We start from the raw sequence: 20,004 nt of genomic DNA, 5'->3' as shown, positions 1-20,004 counted from the left end.
GCAACAGGTAAAGACGTGGACAGACAGAGATCCATCATTGTCACGTGTACGAACATTTGTACACAGTGAATGGCCAGATGGTTTGGACAAGTCAGATGAGCTCAGTCCATATATGAAGCGTAAACTTGAACTCAGTGTTCAGCATGGATGTGCTCTGTGGGGAAATCGCATCATCATTACACCACACGGACGCAAACGAGTGATTGATGTATTGCATGAAGCTCACCCAGGGATATCACTTATGAAGTCAGTAGCTCGTAGTTTGGTATGGTGGCCATACCTTGACCATGAGTTAGAGGAGAAAGTTCACACTTGCTCTATATGTCAACAGACAAGATCAGTGCCAGCTGAAGCGACACTTCATCCATGGGAGTGGCCAGAGAGACCCTGGAGTAGATTGCATTTGGACCATGCAGGACCTTTTATGGGTAAAATGCTTCTGATATCCACTGATGCACATTCAAAATGGTTGGATGTATATCCAGTACACAGTGCAACTTCCAGTGCAACAATAGAGTGTTTGAGGCAAAGTTTCGCAATAGGGGAACTCACAATCACTAACTCAATTAAGCTAAGCATATGGCTAGCAAAACCTCTGAGACAGTATCTCAACAAACAAACAAAATGGCTAATTGTGGGTAAAATAGAGGTGAGACGTCAACATCCCAAATTGCCCGAATCTTTGGCAAATTGTCTTATTACATTAATTGCACTACAAAACAGATTCAAATCACACCAGATTTCTGTGGCCTGTGTGATGTCTGTCTTACAATATGATTAATGTCTAACACACTTTATATTTGATACTTGCATTACATATTGCATTACCTTCTGTTTCATGTGAAAACATGACTCGAAATGTCATCCTTTGAGAAAAACTATTCCCAAAGAAGGTTTAAACTGCTTGCCCAAATGCCTGACTAGCCAGTCCATACTTCCATACTGCCAGAACCAGCCCAGGTGGGCCCGTTCGACATGTAATGCAGGATAAGTATTAAATATATAATATATTAGATATTAATAAATCTTAACTTATCCTGCATTACAATTGCATTTTACCTGACAGATCGTGTGGGTGGGTGAAGTAACATCAGACGAGAATCCTTGCACACCAACAGCTACTGCAAACTGCATGCAGGTGGAGACTGGAGCAGGACCCCGATTGTTTGGTATCCCTCTTGTAAGTCACAAGTCATATTATGATCAAATAGAATCAATGCCACTGTGGTAATGCAGGGATAGAATAATCACACTTTCGAACTTGATGGACAAAAATGGATACATTTTTTAGACATACCACAAATGTCACAACCCTTGTGTCCCGTCGAAACTCTTCCAAGAGAGGGAAGTTCTGGTATTATGGACAAATATCATCCAGAATTTGACAGACAAAATGAATATCTTGTTTAGATGCACCATGAATGTCATAACATATGGTCCCCCCCATACTCCTGCAAGAGGTGCATGGTCAGGTGGCAGTGTCCGGGGTTGAACAACCAGAGTTGTTTGGGGGTTGGTGATCTGCTGTAAAAAAACAACACATCAAAACTATGGATGCTCTCCACATTGTCAACTGCCAAGAAGTGGCCAGTCTCCCAAATTATCCATCCATCTATCCAGGCATGTTGCCGTGGAGATCCCTTGTGGAGGCAATCGCCAGGATTTTGTGATGGTTGCCTGCCTCACGCTCCTACATGTGAAACCAAAGGTGGCACTGTAAAGTGCTGGTCTGGTTGTCCTGGTGACTGTTTTTTGCAATGAAATCCCATAAAACACCTTTGGACAGACTCCCACATTTCTGGTAAGGGTTTCAACCACTTCCCTGATGAAAGGTTCATCCAGCTGTTGACGTAAGTGCTGCAGCACAATGTTCAAAACCCAACTAGACCAACTAGTCAGCAGTAAACTGCTGAGTAGCTGTCATAAGCTCCTTCTGTCGTTGCAAGCAAAATATCTAGAGAAACTCTACTTGTCATTGTATAGACATGTAGTAGACAGACAATGAGCCCAAATAACTGCCTGTGCCGTCCGTTTGAAATAGTCTTTCGTCTTCAAGTCTTTCTGTAGATGGAGAGAACACATCTGGTTGTGGGTGTGGCATACACTGCCGGTGGAGCAGTTACTTCAGCTAGTCTCTCACTTGTAGAGGCTGGATCTTGGCTAACACCACTTGATCGGGTATCAGCTTCTGGCCAGCCAGTAAGGAGAGACCAAAATCAGACGAAGGTTGGATGTTTGGATTTCTGGATTGATTTTCCCGAAGAAAAGTGTATGTGTTGAGACTTTCACACAAGATGGCAAGTGTGTTTACACAAGTGGATTTCGAGCTGGAGAGTATTAAACCGGAAGCTGACAGTTGAGGCTCTTGGCACACAAGTCGACATTAGGCAAGCTGAGCCTTTGGAAGATGCCCCCTATAAATGTCAAGGAATGAGTTGAGAAGAAGTTGATAAACAACCCCACAAATGGGGGGACTGCCACAGATAATGATGATGTTGTGAAAGAACAAAGTATCTCCTGTCACTGGGGTGGACTGGTACATTGAGGTACTGCAAATCTTGAAATTAATGCGTCTAAAATGCGACTGTTGGCCCCTAGACAAAAATGCGAGTCAACATGAAAGCAACTCCCCACCTATCAGGTTTACAGAATCCTCACCTTAATCTAACATTACCTAAATCCAATCACACACCAAATAGCACCGCTTTTTAGCGCTGAGCAGAGTACTTCCGCTAAAACAATACATAACATTTTCCTAAAAACAACACAATTTTGGTGTTTATTCTGTTGACTGTCATTCAGGAAGTTCAAAGGAAATAAAATAATTGAACAAACTCAAGTTATTTTTTTTGTCTCCAAAGTTGGGGCATAAAAAACATGACTAAATAGTACTAGTATTTACAATTATGTTGAACTACGTCATGGGCACTGAGAGTCTCCCGGCTCTGCCTGTGTTTATTGAACCTCAATCTCAATATCAATGTGCCAAAACATTAGCTGTGCCAGAAATATCTGTACTCTTACCCACAACATACCATCTTCATACAACTCTACCTGTAAGAAATTGATAATGAAGCATACTTACATAAGAGCGACATGTCAATGACAATTTTGTCACAAGCTTCTGTTTCTGTGCCTCTTGACCTTCTTTCTTTTCTGTTTCAAGCTGTTTAAATTCACGCCAGTCACGGATCACACCCTTTGGTCCTGTCTGAAAAAACACAACACAGAACTAAATTTGGACTATACAATTGACAGTTTGATAACACTATTCATAAGTTCCATATCTCAACTGATGATTTGTAAACTTCTAATTTACTCACTCACTCCATATATCAAAATCAATTCTTGTATGCTGTTAACTTTTTCTGAAACATGCTTGTGAAGGTTAAACACATTCAAGTTTCAGATGGTTGTTGGTAGTGGTCTGCCCTCAATTGGTGTATACTATAGGTGTATCCTGTGTATTGTGATATGAGGCCCTCGATACGATACATGATATATACGGATCTGTATCGTCATACACAACGATAAATTTGTAAATTTTACATTAAATGGTATATTTATATACACCCTCAATTGGTGTATACTATAGGTGTATCCTGTGTATTGTGATATGAGGCCCTCGATACGATACATGATATATACGGATCTGTATCGTCATACACAACGATAAATTTGTAAATTTTACATTAAATGGTATATTTATATACTTACCCTATCTCACATTACGCATTTCTTCCTTCTTCTTTCGATCCTAATGTGGAAATGGTTTGAACAAAGTTTTCAGCCGAACACATCCCAGCATCACAATGGCCACCACCCATACAAATGGGTCACACACTTTAATCCCATGTGACCTTTCACGACTTGATCTAACCCTGTCACATCATTCGCTTTCTTAGGGCTGTTCGGGTGGGCACATAGTATGTTAAATAGGATAAGTATATAAATATACAATTTAATGTAAAATTTACAAATTTTCATACTTATCCTATCTCACACTCTGCATTTATCCCAGCGTTGGACGGTGGAGAGCAGATACCCTAGCCTGCATAGGCTACAACCGTGAGACGTACACGAGTGAAGCTAAACAGTGATACAAATAACAGAATCTACAACACTACCTAGTGTTGTAAAGAAAGTAACTCGTGAGTGGGTAAAAACACCTAACAGGCAATGTGAACCCTTAAGAGAGACAGATGTAACATCAGGAAATCAGGTTTAACACTTGTTTCATGTTTTCATGTTCGACATCGTTACACGAATGACCGCATGGCTTTGATTAGAGATCTATTCAGCTTTTGACTTATAACCAATCCTGAAGAGGTCTCCAGGAAATCAGTGCTAAAATCAGTCAGACAGACCACACCAGACCACTACGGACAACAGGGTGAGCCAGCTTGGTATCTCTGTTAATGCTTTGTCAAAGCTATCAATCAATCAAAGGAAGGACGTGCCAATGATTATTTTGTATGTACAGGATACAGAGTACTGGGCTGCAGGAGCAGGTGCATAGTATCGTCTATCTGCGCTGCTGTGCAGCCTTAATTGTTGTGCCAGGACCAAGAGACCAAACTGTTGGAATCCCTGAACACTGGTAACTGAGATGTCATGTAGACATTGGGAAGCAAAGATAGTGTCGGACCTCCATAATAACCCTCCAGAATGGCAGACAGTGTGCAGTTGTTGTGCAAGGCCATGGTAGAGGTGACAGCTCTCGTCTCATGTGGATTGGATGTCACAGGAGGAGGAAAGCCAGAGAAGGCATAGGCCTGAAGGATAGTCAAGCTGAGCCAAAAGGAGAAAGTGGTAAGGTACGAGGGGCGTTCAATAAGTTCTGCAACTTCAATATAAGATAAAGTCATAGAATATCATTTGCACTTTTATTTTTCAATATAATCTCCATTCACCTCAATACACTTATTCCATTTGTCCTTCAAGCTTTTAATATCACTTTTATAGAAATCCGCAAATTGGCCCTCTGACCACGCCTCTGAGGCAGCCTTTATGTCCTCATCATCCTAGAAGCGTCTTCCCTGTAGTGTCCAACCCAGGCCGCGCAATTGCGCGATTCACCCTAAAAAAAATCAAATCGCCCCTCATAAAAAAATCAAAGCGCGATCTGTTGCGCACAGTAATTTCTTGTACAGTCACTTAGTTTATCCCTACCTTTAGATTCAATACATGTACTCACTAAATCTTTAATCAATTAAGGAAGAAAGACAGTTCACAGCAAACGTTGTAAACAACTGTCAAAGACCGATTGATAACAACCGGAAGTTCGAACACGAGTGACATCCCTTACAGTGGTTGAAAAATACCATTGCCCAACGCCCGTGCCAAGTAAGGTTTAGATGTCGGGCGTGTAATATACGTTTTCTAGCATGCCCGTGGACAAGTAGAGCACACAAAATGAAATGGGTCAAGTTTCACGCGAATGTAATCATGTGATCATGTTACGGTATTTGATTGGCTAATATTTTGTTAGTGTCCCTGACTGACAATGTAATTTGCATACAGCTACGCCAGTCAACCAATGGGATTAATACATTTCGATGTCAGGCAGGTCAACAACGAGAACCAGGCTTGTTTCATTGTTAAATCGTAGTAACACTTCCATATATGGCACATGCTTCTTGGAAATGGGATTTCTTGGAAATTGTAACGCGAGGTTGAAACATTTTCCGACTTTAGATGCTTCGTTAGGCCTAGCTTTGATGAAATATCATTTTGTCAAACTACAACAAATGTGACTTTTAACGAGTGAAAGTATGGCATTTATTTAATATGTGTTTCTTTTCGTTGTCAACTAAAGTTAATTTCAAGGCGTCAATGGCGATAACCTGACCGTGGTTGCTGTAAATAACGGCGAGTTGTGCCATCTATCGACCCCTTTACGCACGATTTCGGCAAAATTGATCTAAACTGTATTGAATGAAATTTTAAATAAAATTAATAAAATATGCTACAAACATATGTCAAGGTACAAACATGTGTTTTTTTATAACCAGATAGTGTAATAATAGGATTTAATTGCGGAATTTGTTGATTGGTATTTCCGGTGTTGCATGCAGGTGGTAATGTTTTGCGATGGGGAAATGACATCGTATCAGTGACTTGAGTTTACTAAAAGTGTATATAAGTTTTGGGAACCATGTGTTACCGCACACCATAACCGAGTTAGCGCTATATTGAAGAGTGCAATAGCGAGGGATCACTGTAAGTAAATCTGCAGTCTTTTGTTTCAAATGAGTAAACTAGTAAAGGACAGAGTAGCCTCCCTTTGCCTCATTAGCACCCAGAGGGGTATCTGCAATAACAATTTAGGTTCCCAGTACCGCACATGGCCGATCATGTCTCAGCGGTCTATTTTAAGTTTCTTTGGCGGTGGGGACGAACTTAAAAGGAAGGCAGAGGGAAATTCCGAAAGTTGTATATCGGCCAAGAATAAGAAGTATGACGAATGTAAACGAAAACGAACATTCATCGCTGGGTGGAAAGACCAGTTTCCTTGGGTTGCGTATGATGACAAAGCGAAAGTCATGAAGTGCACCATTTGTTCCAAGTACCCAAACATACATGCTTGCAATCGTAAGAGAACTTTTATTGATGGATGTTCAAATTTCAGAATTGAGTATTTGAAAAGTCACGATACATCAGATGCACATTTGGAGGGTATGTCATATGAGAGAGACGCTCAACGTCGAAGTACAGCAAGTACCAGCGGCAGCTGCGATGTGACCACGCCTTTGTCTGGGAACACATGTAGCACTGACAATGTGAGTCCTATTGTGAAAGCCTTACAAAACAGTGACAAACAGACAATGCAGAAGTTGGAAAAATTATTCATTACTGCATTCCATGTTGCTTACCGGGGGAAACCGCTCAGTGATTTTGAGTTTAATTTGGACCTACTTGACTGTGTTGGTGTTGACATTGGGAGCAAGTATAGGAACATTGCAGGTGCACGCGAGTTTATCAAAGCCATTGCATGTTCTCTCCAGAAGGAATTTATTCCCGAACTGAAGAAAGCGAGATTTGTGACAATTTTAAGTGATGGAAGCACAGACAGTGCCATCTTGGAACAAGAAACTGTCTTTATGAGATATGTAAGCCATGGTCAACCAGTATCCTTCCATGCAGGAACAGTACCTCTCGAACAATGTCATGCTGATGGTGTGCTTGATGGAATTAGAAAAGCTGTTGAATCAGTTGGCATTTGTTTTGATGATCTGTTGAGTACTAAAGAAGCAAGTGGTCCTAGTTTAGTATCCGTGAATTTTGATGGTGCTGCAGTCATGCTTGGCAGCAAAGGTGGTGTAGCAGCAAAAATATGCAAACAAGCAAAACATGTTGTACCAGTGCATTGAGTAGCACATAAGCTTGAACTGGCCGTATTGGATGCTGTCAAACATCTTCCTAGTCTGTCAAATTTTGAAGATGTCTTGAAACAAGTTTTCAAGTTCTACCATTATAGTCCAAAAATGAGAAGGGAACTCAAGTCAGTGTCTGACATATTCAATACTGATCTTGCCAATCTGTCTGATGTGAAACAGGTGAGATGGCTTGCAAGCAAAATCCGAGCTGTTAGAGCACTGAAGATAAGCTTTCACTCAATACTCAATCACTTTGAAAGTGTGGCCGCTGGTAGATCAGATCAAAGTGCCAAGTGTCAGGGATGGCTGAGGAAAATGAAGACAGTTTCATTTGTGAAAACTATGTGCATCCTTCTTGATATCCTTCCTATCCTCACAGAGGTATCTCTTGTCTTCCAGAAGGAAGACCTTCTCATTATTGAAGTCCCTTCAGCAATTGAAGGTCTTGTCATGAAGCTCCTAAACTGTAAAATTGATCCTGTTGGAGCAGGGGAGAGTATGGAATACTTTTCAAAAATGTACAACCATGAGAAATCCTCTTTTGATGGTGTGAAGCTAAATGGTGTGTGCCCCCCTGTCATCTTTAAAGATGATACATTCCTCATATCACTTGTTGATGGCATCATCACCTACTTAGATAAGAGATTTTCATGCTTCAAACAGAAGCCTCTCAAGCATTTCTCTGTGTTTGACTTCACAGAATGGCCAACTCAAAGAGAGCCCCTGTCTGTGTATGCTAGCACCGACCTGTCTGAGCTGATGGAACATTTCTCTGCACTGTTCTCAGGAGAGGAAAGAAAACAAATGTCCAAAGAATTTATTGACCTAAAAGGGCACCTGAAAGGCTGCACCAGACCAGTTCTTGATACATACCAACGGCTGCTTGAAAATACACCTGACAAGTTCTTACATATCTGTAAACTTGTTGATCTCATGCTTGTGGTTAGTCCAGGAACATCTATTTGTGAGAGAAAGTTTTCAAGCATGAACCTAGTTAAAACTCACCACAGAACAGCTCTAAACCAAAAGACACTTTGTCATACACTGACAATTATGACACATGGTTCAAAGAAACTTTCAGACTTTGATCCAAGACCTGCCGTTATGGAATGGCTTCACAACACACCAGGATCAAGGCATATCTTGTCTTTAGCGAAAGAGGCTAAACCTGAGCCTGTACCAATGCTTGGTCCATGCAGCAGCAAATATGTTGATTAGACTGTAAACTCACTGTGTACATGAGATGTAGAGTAAACATGGTAAATAAATGAGACAAAAGGGTTAGTTTTAATCTTTTATTACAGAAATCCACGGAGGACAGGTGTATCTCTTATTCTCAGTTCTGCAGCAGTAACATTTTACTGAATTTATTAGCTTGATTTTGGGCTAGTACATTTTAAAATAGGGCAAGTGAGAATGTTGGTCATACTTGCCCTTGGTCAAGTAACATTTTTAATAATTTTTCAACCCCTGCTTTAGGTTGCTGAATAAATTATCGATAGGATTGGCATAGGAAACGAAATTTGATTTACTTTAGTAGAAAACGTATCAAAACTTTGATCAAAATTATGTTGTATTTTGTTGTTTAGTAATCAAAAACCTTTGGCAAGATTTTAAAAGACAATAAATATTCTATCTTGAATAGTTCTGAAAATACTTTTGAGCATTTTAGTTCGTTTTAGTTTCGTTTCTGAAATCACACAATATGAATCGCTGACTATCACAGCAGACCATCTTTTGAATAGTGAATGACCATGTCGCGCAAAAACAAAAGAATTACAGACTTTTTTAATCAAAATAGGAAAAGCACAAAGTATTGTTATTCATTTCAGTTCTTTATTCTGATCTGTTACACTTTTATAGGATGATGTTCCAGTACATAATACAAAATAAGACATTTTTGAAGAAAGCAATTATCTCCCCTACTTTTTCAAAATCCCTCCTATTTTCTACATGATGGGGGGACAAGTCCCCCCTTGATTTTTAATTCTGGGTTGGACACTGCTTCCACGTAGGGCAGATTTCATTTGCCGGAACAGGAAATAGTCACTGGGGGCTAAGTCTGGGCTGTACAGTTAAATCACCCACCCTACAGCCAAGGCTTAGCCCCCATTGACTATTTCCTGTTCCGGCAAATGAAATCTGCTCTACGTAGAAGACGCTTCCAGGATGACGAGGACATAAAGGCATGGCATATTTCAAAATTTGTTCTCCAAATTAAGTAAGCAACCCTAAAAGCCCCCCTAGGTTGTCTCACCTTTTAGGACATACCGGTACCCTTTTCGACCAAACACTAAATGGCCTGGCGGGCCCATACGTGAAATACGCATATGTCGGAAAGCGCATGTTAAATTCCTAGTAAGTGTCTACAGACTTGCTCTCGCCTTTCTAGGAACATGCTCAGTGCCTAGGAAATCTATTGTTTGTTCACAAGTATTGTGTATATTTGTTAGCTACTTATATTTATGATGTTCATGTAAATAAATCTGTGTATATTGTACTCATCGTCTCTTGTTCTACCTGGCTAAACAACCCCCTTTAGTCAGAACATGATACTACTACGAGATGGCCCCTTGTGGGATCATGCCTGAGGATTTGGAATGGGAGATACAAACCTTGGGAGTTGAATGTTGAACCTGGTAGCAAATTATTGTCACACAGAGACGCCATTCCATTGGTGACGGTTGGTGTTGTCACAATAGGGAGACAGCTATGACATTGTGACATCCCCGGAATGTGCTTCTCTTGAAGTCTATCAGCTGGAAGAAGTGTCAGTGACAAGCCGGTGCACATTTTGTTGATATACCAAACGACAGCAATTGTCCGACTTGATCGCTGCCCAGTGGGATACAGCCAGAATGACCGCCTTGAATTCTAGGTTGTTGTTGTGGACTCTCTTTTCATTGACGGAGCAGTACCCTGCCAGCTGTAGATTGTGGAAGTGAGCTCCCCAGTCGTCGACTGGAGGAACAGTCTCAAAAAGACTCAGGATGCCTGTAGGAACCACTCAACATGTCATCACTAACACTACTGTTTGAACTCCAAAGGTGTTGACATGGAAATTCTGGCCATCTGGTCACACACCCACACCCTGCCATACCCGGTGTTATGAGGTGATGCACAGGTCATGCATTGTTGGGAACAATGTCACATCACGTCTTGGTCTTGCCTAACACTTGGTCATAAGCTCCACACACACCTACCACATTATAAAAACAGAGAGAACTGTATAGCAGATGGACAAAAAAAGGACTCCCGAGTTCTGAAGAGAAAATGGTATATGTACAGCCAGTTCCCTGTAGAATGTGTGACGTGACTGTTGCATTAGCAAATTGATCTCCTTGATATTTGATGCGTGTAAATAAGTCGGAAATGATGAAATCGTCAAATCTGTCGAGATTGAGGCGCACGATCCAGTCAATCTTCATTTCCTTGATCATGTCTATCTTGCTCTGTAATAAATTTGCAATCTTCTCGAGCAACAGATTGAACAAAAGCTGAGGACAGTGTCCGGTGATTACAGAAAATAGGTAACTGAGGGCAATGCCAACTAGACTGTCATAACATCTCCAAACCGACATAGTTAATCCGATCCCGGGAATGAGTAGGTGAATGAGTGAGTGAGTATGGTTATATGTTGCTTTTAGCAATATTCCAAGAAAATCACGTTAATTGTGATGCAATAGAATAACCAGTCTTGATCATACAGTACAGTGGGTGGTCAGCTGAATGTGGAATGACTGTAGAAGGTGATCGTGCATCCTCAGGCACACAGGCCGAGGTCATCGTAAAGGCGGGACAATGACAATTCTGCTGTGAAGAATGAAATGGAGAGTGTGTGCTCATCCATCGATAACGAAGTGATGGTCGCTGGTGTGGTCTTGAAAAAGAGACGAGAGAGGTACGGCAACAATGGAGTGCCTGTTCATTTAGGTTTCTTGGCTGACGATAGTACAGAATTCTTCAATGCCTTGAAAAGCCAATCCACCGAATGCTTGACAATAGCAGATTTGGGCTTATAAATCTGTTTCGGAGAGTTGGTGACATTGCTGACATCGTTAAAAGATAGAACATGTCCCACGATATCGATGTTGATGTTGACCCGAGGAGAGGGTTGTTGAATTATATGGGTAGAAGTGATATCGATCTGCTTCAGGAAGTCGATCCGAACTGCTGTTGACAGGGGAGGAACCTAAAGGATGAGATGGAGGTCACAACAATCTGCATACTGATGTCGCTCCCAATGTGGTGTATAGCTAAAGTAATCAGAAATAGATCTGTAATCCTGATATGATGGGAATCAATGCATAACGCATACGATGCTTAAGGGTAGAAGCACATGTGACGGTATCGCTCCATTGGGGAGGGGTATTGATCCCAGCTGTGATGTCGATTCCTATAAACGTTACTTCAATGTTGACCCCTGGACGAATGTCGAAAGCCATGTCATTGCGGTTCTTAGTCAAAAGATTTAGAGCAGTCCTGACATCGATGGTGATCCAAGCAGCTTGTAGAGGTAGATCAATCTTGCCATTAAAGGTAGGATCGATCTGATGAACGATATTGATCCGAAGATTCATCGCGACAGTCTTCATCAGTACAATGTCGATCGATGTAGATCTACAGAATGTCAGTCTCTCAAATATAGATCCCTCAAATATCGAACCTTTGAATGTCTGTGTTCATCCTGGTCAGAGGGGCATGATCTATCTTGGCTCTTCCTTCTGTAGGTGAAGGGGAGGCTGAAGACGAAGTCTACGAGGTTCGATACTACTGGAGGCCTCTGGGAAGAGATTGTGTTCTGTGATAGGACGGCCTCTTAAGCGAGTACTAAATCATCCCATTGGGGAGTGGGGAATGACAAACGACACTCAGCTGAAGGTTGGGTATTCCTGGGAGGACTGGTAGCAGTAGTTGTCATACTTGCAGTGGAGGCACTGTCTTTTGCCAAAACTGTACATTTGTTTGTAGTTGTAGGATGAGCAAATATCGGCGTAGTAACAGGTGGGCAGGTGAAAGTCAACAGCTGAGTTTTGGCAGCAGAAACAACTTTGTGTAAGCAGGAACAATGCTGTCGAGTAAACTGTCGGAGACGCAGTAGTATAGGTAATGGGGATTCTGGACCACTTCCACTGGAGCCAGATTTATATACCTATACCACCACCACAGGGGGAATTTTTTATGTGTAACTGCTGATGCGATTTAACGATCGTCATGATTCGTATTAAAAGAAACATCAATATTAATTAATAATGAATAAAATTTACTATAGCCCACGAGGATATTGGAAAGGTATAGGAGCAATACAAAAATTAACCACTGCGGCTAAGATATCTAAAGATGTGGCCAAGGATTGGTTAAAGAAACAAGCGATGTGGCAAATATACTTACCAGCACCGCGTTATATACCGAGGAAGAAGTTTGATATTTTTACAACGAATGAAGTTCATCGGGCTGACCTCTTGTTTCTTCCCGATGATAAGGTAAGACACAAAACGTATAAATATGCTTTAACCGTAGTGAATGTGGCTAGTCGATACAAAGAGGCTGAGCCATTAACCTCGAAAGATTCAACAGAAGTAGCTAATGCACCGGGTCGCATATATAAACGCGGACCACTAAAATTGCCTAAGCTATTTCAAGTAGATCCTGGTCGCGAGTTTATGGGATCAGTAACTAAACTGTTAACAAAGCACGATGTTGAAATCAGGCGTGGTGAAAAACAGGTCCACCGTAGTCAAGCTATCGTTGAAAGATTTAACTGGACATTAGCGGAACATTTGTTTGGCTATCAGTATGGGATCGAAATGAAATCGGAACGATTGAGATCAACCGAATGGGTGACACGATTATCAGCTGTTGTATCAGCGCTGAATAATGAAGTAACAAGATTAATCGGGAAGAAACCATCCGATGCGATTAATATGAAATCTGTGACTTCCGAATCTTCAGCACCGAGGAGAGGCAAAGAACAAAAACTTCCGGATAGAGTAAGCGTAAGATATTTATATCAGCCCGGTGAACTCAAAGGAGGCCTACGTCGCGCAACTGATCCGATTTGGTCCCTTAAGATATATAACATCAGTTGATTGGTTATGAAAGAAGGAGAGCCTATTCTGTATTATCTTAAAGATGGACCAGGTAGGGCATTTGTACAAGAAGAGTTGCTTATAGTTCCCAACGATACAGTATTACCACCATAACCATAAGCATAGGTAGTTACACCATCCTTATCAATCCATCTCTTTGTATCTAAGGGGGATAATGATGTCTTGTTCATTCTTAATCCATATATCCTATGATTGTAACTTCTTCAAGAGTTCATCTCGTGTTTGAATGTTCTACCATTGAATAATGCTTCTTTATACTGTTCGTGTTTAATATGCTTTTTTACCACATACTTCTTAACACCCTTAGCTTTCCTTATCTCTCCTTTATCGGACTTCTTTATAGAATACATCTTAGGTCTTAATCCGACATACTCCGTTATAGGAGTCCAAGCACATTCATCCTTCATCTTACCTAACACCTTTTTATTTACTACGCTGTGCAGTGAATTATCTTTAGGGTAATCACTCGTGTCGTACATATCTATTTTTTCTGCCATATCTTTATACACATCCTCGGGTTTGTATTTCCATCAACAAAGAATCTGTGTCGGTATATAACACCTCGCATCTATCGCTGTACTGCTTCTTTATAAGTTCGTTGTAATAACAGTCATACATTAAGTGTTTTGACAAGTCAAGAATACTCATACCAACGTACACCTGTCTGTTGAATTTTATATTACTCTTCTGCATATGAAACGCGGCTAAGTCGTTATCGAATATCTTGCTTCTGTTAAAAGCCGGACTGGCCATAAGTTTCCTCAGTCTTTCTTCCTCATTAGATCTGACTAATTCAACATCAACATGCTTCCTCAGATTCTCCATAGTTTTACCAAATACTGAGTTATTCATGAGCTAATATAGATTCTTTTCGAAATCGCTGGTAACTATCTTTCTTAAATCTGTGTTTAGCCTTATGTAGGGCTCCATCCAAGGGCTTTGATCAAACTTTAGAACTCTGTGTATTTTCTTAAGTTTCATACCTAACGATAGATATAACTGGAGATTTCTGTAGTGAACTATATATTTTGTCTTATCCATCAAATTTGGTACGAGTTTTTCTACGTTAGCTAACCTAGTATTACCCATCAAGGAGTGTTGATATTCCAACATCCAATCTTTATTAACAATTAATCTTTCGGGAGCTAGCAGATAACTGTTATGGTCTTTATGTAACGATTTTGGATATTCCAAGTCAACTTCTAGTATGTACCCTTTACTCGCATTGATATTATGGATATCATTCACTTCGATATCATTGACCCACTCAAAGCTGTATTGTTTTAAACATGTCTTTCTAAATATCTCGAATATATCGGCGAGTAACATTACATCAGTTTTTAAGTACAGATCGTAATAATCACCTAAATCCTTACAACCTAATTTATCCCATATTATACCGTCAGAGCATGTTCATAATCGGCATTGGTTATTTTAGATTCTGTTAAGTTACTATAGAATGATTCAAGAGGTGGTAATTTAGTTTCGTTGAATCTAGACCAATCATCCTATATTCGTAAGGATATACACTGGGTTGGAGAACACAAGTTTCTAGAGTAAAAAACCCCAAAGACTCAAAAACGTAAAAAGCTTCGCGGAAAAACGTACGTGAAATTCGTGATTCGAAGTCCAGCTGTGGCATCAAAATACATGCACTAATGAGTCGAGCCTGGGTTGTCAAAGGGGCAACATATCCATTATTCCCGGTAAGGGATGTTTGTTGGGCTCGGCTCAAAGCTGATCTTGCTAAGGTCAGACTGTTGTCAGATGGGCAACAGGGGAAACTAGTCCCAGTAAGGGACCTTGAATTTATATTTAACAGAACCAACTGTTAACAAAAGCAAACAACATGTCTCCACTGTTTGGGAGACGATTGTAAATACATTTGTATATACTTGTGGGTTAATTAAAGGTGTAAAAGTTAATTTTGTCTTTTCATTTTGGATGGTTAACTAATCATCACTTCATACACCTTTTCTCAACAACAAATGACGACACCGATCGGTATATTGATTTGTTATCACAAAGTCATCAGGATTGTTCGCATTAGCTAAATTGTTCAGGGAAGATAACAGAAACTGTACGGAGTCTATGAATCTAAGCCCATTACTTTGCTTTATTCTGGCTTTCCCATCCTTGTTCGTATAATGTATAGTTTTAGTCAACGAGAACGATATGTATTTTTCCATATTATTAGGAATGTACGTTAAGCCGCCGTCAGTCTTTGAGATAGCTTGTATAATGAGATGTGAATCGTATCCTCTAAGGTTATGAAACACAACAGGGATGGGTATTGTTTGAGAATTCATTTTAGGTTTCAAGTTACACTCGTTATGCGCGGCTCCCCGATAATTACCCGTGACGTGGCAATGATCTCTTACGGAATCCCCATCCAGGGGTTTATTACAAACATGACAACTCGTTGACTTCTTGCAGGCCCTCCAATCATCCCTCGTCATACACATGGGTTTCTTACGCGATAAATTTTCCCTGATTATTCTCTCTTCATTTTGTAGATATTCTAGGAACTTTCCCGCTGCATCGGGACCTCTGTAAATCACGGGTGGGTTTGTTTTCCCATCATACCTTACAACTATACATCCAAACCCACAAGGTATATGTTCTTGAGTTTTGTATGTAAAACTACTATCAGTATTGCGTTCAGTATTTTCTATAGGTTTCATAAGCGCTTTGAAGTCAGTGTAAATTACGTATGGTACTGGCATTTGATTACAATAATGTTCAAATTTTAATATATTTTTCCCCTCTTTAGGCATATTGATCCTGATAACATTCTGTCCAACACCTCTGCAGTCTTCTTTATGAGCTTCTAATAGATCTTGTCTGCTGCAAACATGTAGGCATCTTTCGCAGAAATATTTCTTCTCCTTATGTTTTGTCCTTTTGTTTGATCGCATAATAGTCTGCTTAAACTCTTTATCCATGTATAATGATATTTACCATCTTTTTCGATCAGAAATGAATTGATTCTGGGATTATGTTCTGGAGCGGAGCTTATCCTGTGTACAACAATTCCTTTAGAAGAATGTCCGAAAACATTTATAGCTAAATTATTTTGCTTTTCCACCTTATCAATTTGTGATATTGTTGTAGGTTCGTCTATACCATCGAGGTTTAGTCCATCGTTTTGGGGATAGCTCAATGGTCTATCCGGATGTTTTACTACGGGGAACAATGCAGATCTTATCATCATTCTTAAACAGTCATCAGATTTATTTTTTACATTAATTATGGCTTTTTTCTTCTTATAATACGGGGGTAAATCTATATATAATTTGCTATATCTAAATATAAACTATCGATTTTATCCACACCCCAACCCGAACCTCTATTAGTCCAGCGTTCTAAAGTTTCTTGTATCCTCTGAATTGATGTATCTAATGATGTGTTTATAGTATCGGATTCAGTTATAACTTCTTGATTACTACAGAAATATGGTTCGGTATATTCAGTGCTATCGTCTGCGCTACTTTTACTCAATGACAATTTAATCGTCAGCTGGTATCTTATACTATTTAAATCATTTAATTCCTCGTTAATTTTGCTCCATATGATGGGCTTAACATCGTAACATCCATGTTGGAATTAATATCCATCTTCCAACCTCTTAGATATTTACCAACGCCGGCTGTGGGTAAAAATTTTAACTCATCAACATCATCGGGTTGATTATAATCAAGTAAAGCGATCAATTCAGTTTTTCTCATTCGAGAATAACCTCTCAGCCCACTGTTTTTCGCTTGACCTTGAGTTCTCTAACAGTCTGGGGTTCGTTGTATTCCAAACCGAGTAAATCGATCAATTCAGCTTTTGTCATTCGAGAATATCCACGTAGACCACGTTGCTTTGCCAAAGCTTTCAGCTCTCTGACAACATAAGTCATTGTGATATATAAATACATGTGAACTAATGTCTTATTGGTTTGAATCTATTTATCTCATTTCGGTAAGCCTCTTTCCTCTCATAAATAATTTGAAACCGTTTCTTGTCAGCACCGGGACTCTTACATTAACAGTAACTACCTTTGACCCCAATCACACATACAGAACACGAATAATTAATGTGTCCTTTTCTAATTGCAATGGAGTGGATTCCACAAAAATCCGACAAATCCACAAATTTGTGTTCGGCCCAAGCGTATGAATTTACATGTTGATGTGCCTCTCGCCATTGTGATAAATATACACTTCTAGTATCATTTGTCTAAATGCATGCCTAGCCTAACATCTCCACTGGTGAGTCATAGCTGTCAGCGCTATTTATAGATTAGCAGTCAGGGTGACATGGTTGATAAGACTCACCCTAACTAGGTCATGGTTTATGCGTAGTTATTGTGTAGCTAAAAATAGCAATGACTGATAACCCAAACACTATAAAGGCTATCTCGCGGTGTTTTTGTTCCTCTGACGGTGTATAAAACTGACTTATTGTTGGTCTCTGTATTGGGTCAAGTTTTTTTCAAAAAATGAGGAAGTATTCGTGCATGGCAGATTCAACATCCTTAAACGTTTGAATTGAATGTCCCTGCTTACGCAGTTCTTCATTAATAAAATCTAATCTTAATATCCTCTGTCTGGTCCATTGTGACTGGGCTGCTTCGAGTTGTTCTAATGCTTTATTATGTCGTTTACGCTCCTCTTCAACTTCTTTAGCGTTTGATTCCCTCAGAGTAGAAAATAAATAATTACTCCCCGAAAAAGCTAGAGCATTAACAATAGCTCCACCGACCATCATCGCAATTGTTGCCATATTATATGAAAATAAAATATTCAAATGTTTAATTACTTCATTATGTCTTCAAGGATAAGCCCTTGTTTGATAAGCATATCTTTTGTAGCCATAGCCAATCCAGTATCAAGAATCATCATACCGATATCATAACCATTAAAATCTAGCTTGGGTGGTGTGGCTTTAGTAATCATTTTAGCTATACGGGCATAGCCAATGGCCAAGCCGCTGACCACCGTTGAATGATACGTTTCGTTTAACAACATTTTACCGTCTGTAACTGGAGTAGTCATGCTTCTTAAAGCATTATATGGGGGCTAACCTCTAATTGAACTTGTTGTTGTGTAATCGTGGGTGACGTTTTCTCTTTTCCGGTCTTATAAAACAACCATACCACCGCTATAGCAACAACTCCTAGTGCCCAAGTTTTAATCGGACGACTATGTTCAATATTTGAATTATGCATTAGTTTCCTAGCCTTCCTCGATAGCACCCTTCCTACCAGCGGCGATTTTTCTGGGGTTCTTAGTAACTCTGGCTTGTGATTTCGCAATCGCTGGTATTTCCTCATTCACAATCTGTTGTGATTGTGCAATCGCTGGTATTTCCTTGTTCACTTGTTGCATCTCCACAATCTGTTGTGGTGTCATTTGAGTCTCCATTATTATCAAGTGGGCACTTATGTTTAAATTGACAATACCTAGCCGTTATTAAAGCGGTGGTCACCGGAGCTAAGAACATTCCGTATCTATGATAAAACTCACAGCTTACTGAGCTTATAGCGTGTTCGATGAATGTGTCTTTCTCGAGAGATTCTCATAAATATGGGCGATGTTCTGCCGGGATATTGCTGGAATATTGCTAAAAGGTGCGTAAAACCATACTCACTCACTCATAAAATAATCCCCAAAAGCATTATCAATCTCAGTGAATAGGAAGGTGACAAACCTTTTCTTAATTCACGACATTCTTCAAGATCAAAGATGGATCAAAAGTATTTTCCTTGTTGCCATACTTAAACTCCAAAGGACAGATCTTAAGATTTTACACAGTGCCCTGAACAATAGATGACTGAGAATGAATATGCTCGTTTCAAATTCATCTTCAGTTGAAAAATGTCCCGTAAACTATTTTATGAATAAATAAGAACTTCTTGGACATGCCCATCCTTCAAAGCCAGTGCAGTGACTAAAGACACAAATAAGTCGAAAAATGCCCCTAGTGTCATGTGTTTTCAATTAGAGAGACTGCGAGTGAGGAGATTTTGATAGCCTACAAGTTGGTGCCTAGCCCACACAGGCTTCCCATGTTGCCATAGCTGATTCCACTTCACAATGAAAAGGCTGGTGTTTTTATACACAAAGATAACTTAATTGCCATCACATTTCCTGACTTTTAAATATTTCAGAAATCCCTGAACCCTATTCACACCCTTTGAAGCATCTGGTAGTAAGTATGGCTTCAAGATTAGCATCATTTGGACATTAGTTGAAATTATTTTTAGTTGTGCCATTTCGCCAGTGCTTGAAAGTCAACCTAGTCGGGTCTTCTTTCAACATCACCTTTAAGTGCCAAGGCACTTGGTAAAACATCATTGAATGAACGTGATCATTATCATTCTTTGCAACTACAAATATTTTTCCCTCCTTATGCTGATACTTCCTTATTAAATATACAAGAGTTAAACGGTACTGTGAACTACATGGGGTCTTATTCATAAGGCTAAAAAAATTAAAGTCTTGGTTCTCAGGCACCACCCGCATCAT

At 39.9% G+C, this 20,004-nt stretch overlaps 1 protein-coding gene across 2 annotated transcripts in view; it reads right to left on the bottom strand.

Annotated features, from left to right (window-relative positions):
- Positions 1 to 20,004, bottom strand: part of LOC139444722 (phosducin-like protein) — a 160,680-nt gene that overhangs the window by 90,639 nt on the left and 50,037 nt on the right. For both annotated transcript variants that reach the window (XM_071225652.1, XM_071225653.1), the window contains exon 3: positions 3,086 to 3,211. In XM_071225652.1, coding sequence (XP_071081753.1) covers positions 3,086 to 3,211 — 126 coding nt within the window. The remainder of the gene's footprint in view (positions 1 to 3,085; positions 3,212 to 20,004) is intronic.

The sequence above is a fragment of the Haliotis cracherodii genome, unplaced genomic scaffold, assembly GCF_022045235.1.
Source record: "Haliotis cracherodii isolate W230 unplaced genomic scaffold, xgHalCrac1.p SCAF_6, whole genome shotgun sequence".
Taxonomy (NCBI): domain Eukaryota; kingdom Metazoa; phylum Mollusca; class Gastropoda; order Lepetellida; family Haliotidae; genus Haliotis; species Haliotis cracherodii.
This window is presented reverse-complemented; position numbering and strand designations above follow the sequence as displayed.